This window comes from Oncorhynchus nerka, linkage group LG6 (assembly GCF_034236695.1).
Source record: "Oncorhynchus nerka isolate Pitt River linkage group LG6, Oner_Uvic_2.0, whole genome shotgun sequence".
NCBI lineage: Eukaryota > Metazoa > Chordata > Actinopteri > Salmoniformes > Salmonidae > Oncorhynchus > Oncorhynchus nerka.
In genome coordinates, this window is record NC_088401.1 from 22,444,030 (window position 1) to 22,456,240 (window position 12,211).

Genomic DNA, 12,211 nt, shown 5'->3' on the forward strand with positions numbered 1-12,211 from the left:
CTTGTGCGGAGCTCTTAGTTCATGCAGCCATCTCGTCCAAGGGTCTCGTGATCCCGTATTATTTCTCTTAATAAATTGTAATCTCCCTGTCTCTTGCACACAGAAAACCAATGAGATTGTGCATCCGTCCAACAGATAATCAATGAGATTGTGCGTCCATCCAACAGATAACCAATGATATTGTGTGTCCATCCAACAGATAACCAATGAGATAGTGCGTCAGCTGATGGAGCAGGGTGGTTTCTACAGCCTGGAGAGACCAGGGGAGTTCACCAGTGTGGTGGATGTCCAGCTAGTAGCGGCCATGATCCACCCCGGGGGTGGGCGCAACGACGTGCCTCAGCGCCTCAAGAGGCAGTTCAGCACCTTCAACTGCACTCTGCCCTCCAATTCCTCCATCGACAAGATCTTTCGTACTGTGGCACAGGGCTACTTCTGCCCCGAGAGGGGCTTCCCTGAGGAGGTGTGCACCCTGGCCAGCGCCCTGGTGCCCACCACTAGGAGGGTGTGGCAAGCTGTCAAAGCCAAGGTACAGTACTGTGACATACCTAACACAGCCAGAGGAGGATGGAGGGAGTCTGGTTCTTCTTGAGATGAGTTTTTCCTTGCCACTGTGCTGCTGCTTGTGCTTCAGGGGGTGTAGGACGTGTTGCAAGAAAATGAATGATTAATTAATCCATCCATTTATGTGACCTCCTCAGATGCTGCCCTCCCCAGCCAAGTTCCACTACATCTTCAACCTACGAGACCTCAGTCGTATCTGGCAGGGTATTCTAACGGTGAGGACCGAGGTGTGCCAGGGGCCAGAGGTGCTGGCTTCACTCTTCCACCACGAGTGTACCCGGGTCATTGCTGACCGTTTCGTTGACCACAAGGACAGACAGAGCTTTGACAGCATGCTGGAGAAGGTGGGTATGGAGTGTGGATTCTGTTCATATATCCTCTGTTATGCGGTTTGAATTGGTGTCCTGTTCTCAACAGGTGTAACTTTATAAAAGATGGACACATAGCTATGCATTTGAATATCACATTTTATAATTATAGATTTTTTAAAATTGGCTTAGTTTCGTTATAGAATAACAAGTGTTTTAATTTCATATTTTACTTTTAATAACACTACATCTTTCTCGCTATATTTCTGAAAGCATATTTATAAAGAAAGCATAGTTAAACACATTATCAAACTGGTTACCAACCACAGAGAGCTGTCTCATTTACATTTACATTTAAGTCATTTAGCAGACGCTCTTATCCAGAGCGACTTACAAATTGGTGCATTCACCTTATGACATCCAGTGGAACAGTAGTGCATCTAAATCTTTTAAGGGGGAGGGGGGTGAGAGGGATTACTTTATCCTATCCTAGGTATTCCTTAAAGAGGTGGGGTTTCAGGTGTCTCCGGAAGGTGGTGATTGACTCCGCTGTCCTGGCGTCGTGAGGGAGTTTGTTCCACCATTGGGGGGCCAGAGCAGCGAACAGTTTTGACTGGGCTGAGCGGGAACTGTACTTCCTCAGTGGTAGGGAGGCGAGCAGGCCAGAGGTGGATGAACGCAGTGCCCTTGTTTGGGTGTAGGGCCTGATCAGAGCCTGGAGGTACTGAGGTGCCGTTCCCTCACAGCTCCGTGAGGCAAGCACCATGGTCTTGTAGCGGATGCGAGCTTCAACTGGAAGCCAGTGGAGAGAGCGGAGGAGCGGGGTGACGTGAGAGAACTTGGGAAGGTTGAACACCAGACGGGCTGCGGCGTTCTGGATGAGTTGTAGGGGTTTAATGGCACAGGCAGGGAGCCCAGCCAACAGCGAGTTGCAGTAATCCAGACGGGAGATGACAAGTGCCTGGATTAGGACCTGCGCCGCTTCCTGTGTGAGGCAGGGTCGTACTCTGCGGATGTTGTAGAGCATGAACCTACAGGAACGGGCCACCGCCTTGATGTTAGCTGAGAACGACAGGGTGTTGTCCAGGATCACGCCAAGGTTCTTCGCGCTCTGGGAGGAGGACACAATGGAGTTGTCAACCGTGATGGCGAGATCATGGAACGGGCAGTCCTTCCCCGGGAGGAAGAGCAGCTCCGTCTTGCCGAGGTTCAGCTTGAGGTGGTGATCCGTCATCCACACTGATATGTCTGCCAGACATGCAGAGATGCGATTCAATTCACTGTTGTCTCCCTTAGGTTACAGTGGAGGAGCATGGAACAGCCATGATAGAGCACCCCCAGTGGGAGGCCTACTTTGTGGACTTCCTGAAGGATGCCCCCGAGACCACAGGGGAGGAGCCGGAGGACATGGAGCTGGAGGCCCCCAAGGTCTATGAGCCCATCCCGTCCTTCCAGGCCCTGTCGGAGCGCCTCGCCACATTCCAACTGCAGTACAACGAGGCAGTCAGAGGCAGTGCCATGGACCTGGTCTTCTTCGAGGTAAAAGCAAACTACAGTATTAGCCCTTTCACACTACCGAAACGAGCCAAGCAATACATCAGTGACCTGGTTACACTGTACAGCACGGTTCTGGTTGGCTTGACAGTGTGAAAAGGATAACAGTGAATTGAGCGTTCTATTCTAAATTATAAACTGGGTGGTTCGAGCACTGAATGCTGATTGGCTGACAGCTGTGGTGTATCAGACTGTATACCACGGGTATGACAAAATATGTATTTTACTGCTATAATTGCATTGGTAACCAGTTTATAACAGCAATAAGGCACCCCTGGGGTTTGTGGTATATGGCCAATATACCACGGCTAAGGGCTGTATCCAGGCACTCCGCTTTGAGTTGTACATAAAACAAGCCCTTAGCCGTGGTATATTGGCCATCTACCACAAACCCCCGAGGTGCCTTATTGCTTAAGTGTTCCATATCGTGGGATTTACCAGTTGGCATACTCCCCTATCTTCTGGTAGCTTCTGGTAGCCATTGTCATGATTGACTGACACGTTAGTACACACAAATACACTACTATGTTTTCACTCAACAACATGTAGTAGTATCCTGCTGTAGCTCTGTATTCCTATTGGCTGATGCTCCTTCTCTTTATCGCCGGGCAGGATGCCATGATCCACCTGATGAAGATCAGTCGTATCGTCCGCACCCCTCAAGGGAACGCCCTCTTGGTGGGGGTGGGTGGCTCAGGAAGCAGAGCCTCACCCGCCTGGCCTCTTTCATCGCTGGATACCAGAGCTTTCAAATCATCCTGACCAGGTCGGCCTTCTAGATACTAGCCTAATCATCATCACAAAGACACCCAAACCCTAATCATCATCATAAAGACATCCTAACCCTAATCATCATCATAAAGACATCCTAACCAGTGGTTCCCAACCCTGGTCTGGATCCTGTGGTCTGTACTCTGTATTCAGTTACAGAGAGATTGGGTTAATAATCACATAATTGATCATCACAGGTAAATTAATTGATAATCACAGATCTAATTCATGGATAATCACAGATCTAAATAGATCAGTGGAGCATGCGGTAAACCATATACCTTTTTGATAGGCTAATGACAGTAGCATAGTAGATTTTAGAAGATGAAATAGTGGATTATCGTTTGATTGAATCTTGTTAACTGGAGTTGGTGTGAAGAAAATTCTGTTTATCTCATTCATTCGACAGGACGTACAACACCAACAACCTCATGGAGGACCTGAAGTCGTTGTACCGCATCGCCGGACAACAGGGCAAAGGAGTCACCTTCATCTTCACCGACAACGACATCAAGGAGGAGTCCTTCCTGGAGTACATGAACAATGTACTGGCCTCGGGCGAAGTCTCCAACCTGTTCGCCCGTGACGAAGTCGATGAAATCACCCAGGACCTCATCCCAGCCATGAAACGTGAGCACCCTCGCCACCCACCTACCGCCGAAAACCTCTACGACTACTTCCTGTCGCGTGTGAGGAGCAACCTGCACGTGGTGTTGTGCTTCTCGCCGGTGGGGGAGAAGTTCCGAACAAGAGCCCTCAAGTTCCCAGGTCTGATATCGGGCTGTACTATTGACTGGTTCCAGCGTTGGCCACGGGACGCACTAGTGGCAGTCGCACATCACTTTCTGTCCCAGTATACGTTCCAATGCTCTGAGGAAGTTAAGCAGAGTGTAGTCCACACCATGGGGACCTTTCAGGACCTGGTGGCCGAGAAGTGCACCGAGTACTTTGAACGGTTCCGCCGTCAGACCTACGTCACTCCCAGGTCCTACCTGTCCTTCATTGACGGCTATAAGATCATCTACTCAGAGAAGATCGCTCAAGTGGGCATGCTTGCTGAGCGCATGAAAACAGGTAAGGTAAAACTATTCAAAAACAAATATATGTGTTATGTTTTATTGTCACACACACTGGATAGGTGCAGGGAAATGTGTTGCTTTACAGGGTCATCCATAGTACTACGGCACCACTGGAGCAAAGCTGGAGACATTGTAACAAGTGCATTGTTGCACTGACAGACAGTATTCATTTATTATAAGTGACTGGCTATAACGTCTTGTTTGTCGCCAGTAATCCAATCAAATTTCAAATCAAATCAAATGTATTTATATAGCCCTTATTACATCAGCTGATATATCAAAGTGCTGTACAGAAACCCAGCCTAAAACCCCAAACAGCAAGCAATGCAGGTGTAGAGGCACGGTGGCTAGGAAAAACTCCCTAGAAAGGCCATAACCTAGGAAGAAACCTAGAGAGGAACCAGGCTATGAGGGGTGGCCAGTCCTCTTCTGGCTGTGCCGGGTGGAGATTATAACAGAACATGGCCAAGATGTTAAAATGTTCATAAATGACCAGCATGGTCAAATAATAGTAATCGCAGTGAACAGGTCAGGGTTCCATAGCCGCAGGCAGAACAGTTGAAACTGGAGCAGCAGCATGACCAGGTTGACTGGGGACAACAAGGAGTCATCATACAAGGTAGTCCTGAGGCATGGTCTTAGGGTTCCGGCCCTCTGAGAGACAGAGAGACAGAGAGAAAGAAAGAAGGAAAGAAAGAAAGAAAGAAAGAAAGAAAGAAAGAAAGAAAGAAAGAAAGAGAGAGAGAATTAATGAGAGCATACTTAAATTCACACAGGACACCGGATAAGACAGGAGAAATACTCCAGATATAACAGACTGACCTTAGCCCCCTGACACATAAACTACTGCAGCATAAATACTAGAGGCTGAGACAGGAGGGGTCAGGAGACACTGTGGCCCCATCCGATGATACCCCCGGACAGGGCCAAACAGGCAGGATATAACCCACTTTGCCAAAGCACAGCCCCCAAAACACTAGAGGAATATCTTCAACCACCAACTTACCATCCTGAGACAAGGCCGAGTATAGCCCACAAAGATCTCCGCCACGGCACAACCCAAGGGGGGGGCACCAACCCAGACAGGAAGACCACGTCAGTGACTCAACCCACTCATAGGGACGGCATGGAAGAGCATCAGTAAGCAGTGACTCAGCCCCTGTAATCGGGTTAGAGGCAGAGAATCCCAGTGGAGAGAGGGGAACCGGCCAGACAGAGGCAGCAAGGGCGGTTCGTTGCTCCAGTGCCTTTCCGTTCACCTTCACACTCCTGGGCCAGACTACACTCAATCATAGGACCTACTAAAGAGATGAGTCTTCAATGAAGACTTAAAGGTTGAGACCGAGTCTGCGTCTCTCACATGGGTAGGCAGACCATTCTATAAAAATGGATCTCTATAGGAGAAGCCCTGCCTCCAGCTGTTTGCTTAGAAATTCTAGGGACAATTAGGAGGCCTGCGTCTTGTGACCGTAGCGTACGTGTAGGTATGTACGGCAGGACCAAATCAGAAAGATAGGTAGGAGCAAGCCATTGTACTGCTTTGTAGGTTAGCAGTAAAACCTTGAAATCAGCCCTTGCCTTAACATGAAGCCAGTGTAGGGAGACTAGCACCAGAGTAATATGATAAAAAATGTTGGTTCTAGTCAGGATTCTAGCAGCCATATTTAACACTAACTGAAGTTTATTTTGTGCTTTATCTGGGTAGCCGGAAAGGAGAGCATTGCAGTAGTCTAACCTAGAAGTAACAAAAGCATGGATGGTAGAAAATGGCAGAAAATGTCAGATTTTTGCAATGTTACGTAAATACCGAGGTCCTTCACAGTTATATTTGAGACGACTGTACAACCATCAAGATTAATTGGCAGATTCAACAGAAGATCTCTTTGTTTCTTGGTACCTAGAGCAAGCATCTCTGTTTTGTCCGAGTTTAAAAGTAGAAAGTTTGCAGCCATCCACTTCCTTATGTCTGAAACACAGGCTTCCAGCGAGGGCAATTTTGGGGCTTCACCATGTTTCATTGAAATGTACAGATGTGTATCATCTGCATAGCAATGAAAATTAACATTATGTTTTCGAATGACATCCCCAAGAGGTAAATGTAGTGAAAACAATTGTGGTCCTAAAACAGAACCTTGAGGAACACCGATTAAAGCTCTTTTTCACCACCTGACACAATCTCACTCTCCCCAGGCCTGGCCAAGCTGATGGAGGCAGAGCAGTCTGTGAGCCAGCTGTCCAAGGAGCTGGCTGTTAAGGAACAGGAGCTGGAGGTGGCCTCCAAGAAGGCTGATGGCGTCTTGCAGGAGGTAACAGCCAAGGCCCAGGCGGCCGAGAAGGTCAAGATGCAGGTTCAGAAAGTGAAGGACAAGGCTCAGGCCATCGTGGACGAGATTGAAGCCGATAAGAAAGTGGCCGAGAGGAAGCTAGAGGCAGCCAAGCCTGCATTAGCAGCCGCGGAGACCGCATTGCAGGTGAGAATAGGATTTGAGTTTGTTGAGTTTGCTTTTTCTGTCCATCGTATCAGTCGAAGTACAGTAATGATCCCGCACCATTAGTGCAGTAATGATCCCGCACCATTAGTACAGTAATGATCCCACACCATTATTGCAGTAATGATCTTGCACCATTAGTATACAGTGCCTTGTGAAAGTATTCAGCCCCCTTGAACTTTGCGACCTTTTGCCACATTTCAGGCTTCAAACATAAAGATATAAAACTGTATTTTTTTGTGAAGAATCAACAACAAGTGGGACACAATCATGAAGTGGAACGACATTTATTGGATATTTCAAACTTTTTTAACAAATCAAAAACTGAAAAATTGGGCGTGCAAAATTATTCAGCCCCTTTACTTTCAGTGCAGCAAACTCTCTCCAGAAGTTCAGTGAGGATCTCTGAATGATCCAATGTTGACCTAAATGACTAATGATGATAAATACAATCCACCTGTGTGTAATCAAGTCTCCGTATAAATGCACCTAATGATCCCGCACCATTAGTACAGTAATGATCTCACACCATTAGTACAGTAATGATCTCGCACCATTAGTACAGTAGTGATCCCGCACCATTAGTACAGTAATGATCCTGCACCATTAGTACAGTAATGATCCTGCACCATTAGTACAGTAATGATCCTGCACCATTAGTACAGTAATGATCCTGCACCATTAGTACAGTAATGATTCTGCACCATTAGTACAGTAGTGATCCCGCACCATTTGTACAGTAATGATCCTGCACCATTAGTACAGTAGTGATCCTGCACCATTAGTACAGTAATGATCCTGCACCATTAGTACAGTAATGATCCTGCACCATTAGTACAGTAATGATCCTGCACCATTAGTACAGTAGTGATCCTGCACCATTAGTACAGTAGTGATCCTGCACCATTAGTACAGTAATGATCCTGCACCATTAGTACAGTAATGATCCTGCACCATTAGTACAGTAATGATTCTGCACCATTAGTACAGTAATGATCCTGCACCATTAGTACAGTAATGATCCTGCACCATTAGTACAGTAATGATCCTGCACCATTAGTACAGTAATGATCCTGCACCATTAGTACAGTAATGATCCTGCACCATTAGTACAGTAGTGATCCTGCACCATTTGTACAGTATAAATTCCGCATCATTATGTGGCCACCAACCCCAAGCTAATTGAGTGTTTCAGAAAGTGACGAAAATGAAAACCATTTGAAAAGGGAAATCAGAATTCTTTTTTCAGTGTCCTGTTTTCCCCAGACCATCAAGCCTGCGGACATCGCCACAGTGAGGAAACTGGGCAAGCCCCCACACCTGATCATGCGCATCATGGATGCCGTGCTGCTGCTGTTCCAGCGCAGGGTGGACCCTGTCACCCAGGACCCAGAGAGACCCTGCCCCCGGCCCTCGTGGAGCGAGGCCCTCAAACTAATGCAGCAGTCTGGCTTCGTCAGCATGCTGGTCAACTTTAGTAAGGTAAGCCATATTAATGGGTGAAGAGGTTCCAAGATGTATGGGCATATTTAATCAGTTTTAAATGATCAAATTCACCTTGTCCAAGTGCATTCTCGAGTCTTAAGACACATAGACTTACACCAGTGGTCACCAACCTCAAGATCACTTTCGCAGTCAAAAAGCAGCTGAGATCTACAGCTCATATGTTTTTTAACGTTAGCCTCACACAAACAGTTTTGTAGGAATGAGGTTTGGACAGTAGGTCTAATACATTATCACAGCATATTGGCTATATGATTGTCCTGCCAATATTGTTAATCGGACCATATTATATTTCAAAACTCGAGGTTTGATAACAAAATAGATCAGTTGGTTTAGCACTGTTGAGGCAATGTGGAGAATGAATTGAAATCATTTGCTTTTTTATTTTACTGGACTGATGGTAACTACATCTGATGGTCAACAAGGTAAAATCAAAACATCAATTATCTTCAGGTCGAAAAGTCGGAGCTCTAGAAAGATTCCAGCGTTTCCGACTTGAAATTCAATTGGATGACCATTCAAAACGATTTTTCCCAACCATCTCTCACGGTCCCTGCTCTCTCCTTCCTTTCCTCCGGCGACTGACCTGAGATAGGGGACACCGTCTTCCACCTGATGGCCAAACTTGAGTCGCACCGCATCTGCTTCATGCACAAATTCAAGTTTTGCCAGCAGCAGACTATGATTGATAATGTCAAAGGCCAGACTGAAGTCTAACAAAACATCCCCCACAATCTTTTTATTATCAATTTCTCTCAACCAATCTTCAGGCATTTGAATTTTTCAATTCCTCATCTACACATGGGGATTTAACTGTTTTTACAGTCATTTTCTTAATGGGTGCATGCTTATTAGAAACTGGAATAAGCAGTTTCATAAATGTGTCAAGTGCAGTCTCTGTTTGCTCGTCATTACACACCACGGACCAATAGATATTCTTACATCAACAACATAGGACTCACTACAAAACTTCTTGCATGACCTCTTATACACTATAATAGGCTCAGCCTTTGTAACTTTGGTTTCCCTAGATATGGCTACTATATTGTGATCACTACATCTGATGGATCTGGATACTGCTTTAAAGCAAATTTCTGCAGCATTAGAACATATATGATCAATACATGTTGATGATTTCATTCCTGGGCTGTTTGTAGCTACCCTAGTAGGTTGGCTGACAACCTGAACCAGGTTGCAGGCACTGGTTACAGTTTGAAGCTTTTTCTTGAGTGGGCAGCTTGATTAAAGCTGTCCGTCTGAGACGTGTTAACCCTATGGGGACTCTGTCTAAAATGTCTCACCTACAGTATAGCTAACAGGTTTCAAAGTAAAGCCCCTTCTCAGATCATTACTAGCCTAGGTTATAAATACAACTCTGTCATTCACTGTCTATCAGTATTTGTGGCTTCAATACAGCACTTTCATTCACTGTCTATAGCAGCTCTAGAGGTGTTTTTCCCCCAACTGTCTGCACTTATCTGACTGACACACACACACACACACACACACACACACTGACTTAGGAGGGGATTAGGAAAGCTGTCCAGGCAGTGAAATATGGACGCCAAGGGATAGCCCCCGCATAGTGACTGTGTGGCAGTGTGAAATAGAAACAGAGGTGCCAGTGAAGTCAAGGAACCTGATATCACAGCCCTTTGTCCCATAAACACTGAGAGAAACATGGTGTTTTTGGAGTTGTGAAATGACTGACTGACCGTCTTCTGTCCAATCTGTCATGAGCCTTTTAATAGATGTTCATCAAATGAACTAATTGGCCAGATAGCCCACTTACCTGGTGCCCCTGATTTAAAAGAGAGACTGAACATCAGACTTATAGTTTTCCAGTCTTCCTTCCCTGAAGTTGAATATCCCTGTAATAGAACATGTAATTACGTGTAATTACAACATAACGGATGTCAGATTCCAGTTTTCTGTACTTTCCATTACGAATTATGCCCCCACATCACTTCCAATGAATTTGTTTACTCTTGTACTCTCACGTCACCAGGATTCTATCACTGAGGAGGTAGTGGAGCTGTTGGCACCATACCTGGACATGGAGGACTACAACCTGGAGGCAGCCAAGAGGATCTGTGGTAATGTGGCTGGCCTCTGCTCCTGGACTGAAGCTATGAAGGACTTCTTTTCCATTAACAAAGAGGTCCTCCCTTTGAAGGTACACTACTCAACAACCATGGACCCTTCTTTGAAGGGAATATACTGAATACTTATGTACCAAAAGTAGGTTGAGAAAGATTTGACCCTGGTCTTTAACATTGTGTTGGCCCACTGACCCAAAGCCTAGGCATTAGTTCAGGGAGTTAACACAATTATGTACACTACTACTGTTTTTGAAAGAAAAGCAAAAAAATGTGTCATTTTTTATTTTACTAGGCAAGTCAGTTAAGAACAAATTCTTATATTCAATGATGGCCTAGGAACAGTGGGTTAACTGCCTGTTCAGGGGCAGGACGACAGATTTGTACCTTGTCAGCTCTGGGATTTGAACTTGCAACCTTCTGGTTACTAGTCCAACGCTTTAACCACTAGGCTACCCTGCCACCCCATTAAAATAACATCAAATTGATCAGAAATACAGTGTAGAAATGTTAAAACGGCAGATAAAAAAAATAAAAAAAATGAATATCTACATAGGCGTACAGTTGTGCGCCGGGGCCTCCCACTCCTCTTTATATTCTGGTTACAGCCAGTTTGCGCTGTTCTGTGAAGGGAGTAGTACACAGCATTGAACAAAATCTTCAGTTTCTAGGCAATTTCTCACAAGGAATAGCCTTCATTTCTCAGAACAAGAATAGACCGACGAGTTTCAGAAGAAAGTTCTTTGTTTCTGGCCGTTTTGAGTCTGTAATCGAACCCACAAATGCTGATGCTCCAGATACTCAATTAGTCTAAAGCAGTTTTACTGCTAATCAGAACAACAGTCTGTGCTAACATTTTTGCAAAATGTTTTTCTAATGATCAATTAGCCTTTTAAAATTATAAACTTGGATTAGCTAACACAACGTGACATTGAAACACAGGAGTGATGGTTGCTGATAATGGGCCTCTGTACGCCTATGTAGATATTCCATCAAAAATCAGCTGTTTCCAGCAACAATAGTCATTTACGACATTAACAATTATTTATTTACTGTATTTCTGATCAATTTGATGTTATTTGTATGGGCGAAAAATTAGCTTTTCTTTCGAAAACAAGGACATTTCTAAGTGACCTCACATTACACCTCACCCCCCCTTGACTGGCTGGGTAAAAAAAAACAGGTCTTCTGCACACTACTGTGCAAGTCTGTGTTATCCCACTGAGTTACATACAGCCTAGTCATTAGCTCAGGGAGCTAACGCAAGTCCTCAGTTCTCAAACAAGGTTACTCACTAAACCAATTATTTTAAATATGTCCCCAGGCCAACCTGACCCTGCAGGAGGCCCGACTTGGTGTGGCCCAGGGGGAGTTGTCCCGGGCCCAGGAGCAGCTAGACGCTAAGCAGCGGGAGCTGGATGAGGTGCAGGCGCTCTATGACGCCGCCATGAGGGAGAAGCAGACCCTAATGGACGACGCCACGGTCTGCCGACGCAAGATGGCCAACGCCACCGCACTAATCGACGGGCTTGGTGGTGAGAAGGTGAGGAGCTTTAGCCAACTCCTCAAACTGTCATGCCATATTGTTGTTGACATCTCCATGCGTCTATCTTGTTGTGTTTGTCTGTCAGATCCGCTGGACCGAGAGCAGCGCCCTGTTCCAGACTCAGATCAGACACCTGGTTGGGGACGTGTTGCTGGCTACTGGCTTCCTGTCCTACGCTGGTCCCTTTAACCAGGAATACCGCAACCTACTGCTGCAGCTCTGGAGAAAGGAGATGAGCAGCCACCACATCCCCTACAGTGATGTAAGACTCAGCTACACTCTTCACTGTTCTTGTCCC

At 45.8% G+C, this 12,211-nt stretch overlaps 1 protein-coding gene across 1 annotated transcript in view; it reads left to right on the forward strand.

Moving 5' to 3' along the window:
* Window positions 1–12,211, forward strand: part of LOC115131042 (dynein axonemal heavy chain 5-like) — a 90,895-nt gene that overhangs the window by 64,180 nt on the left and 14,504 nt on the right. Inside the window, 11 exon segments of the mRNA XM_029662659.2 lie at window positions 200–529; window positions 702–908; window positions 2,169–2,411; window positions 3,039–3,123; window positions 3,126–3,192; window positions 3,607–4,271; window positions 6,467–6,747; window positions 8,032–8,247; window positions 10,277–10,444; window positions 11,692–11,910; window positions 11,999–12,175. Of these exon segments, the coding sequence (XP_029518519.2) occupies window positions 200–529; window positions 702–908; window positions 2,169–2,411; window positions 3,039–3,123; window positions 3,126–3,192; window positions 3,607–4,271; window positions 6,467–6,747; window positions 8,032–8,247; window positions 10,277–10,444; window positions 11,692–11,910; window positions 11,999–12,175 (2,658 nt within the window).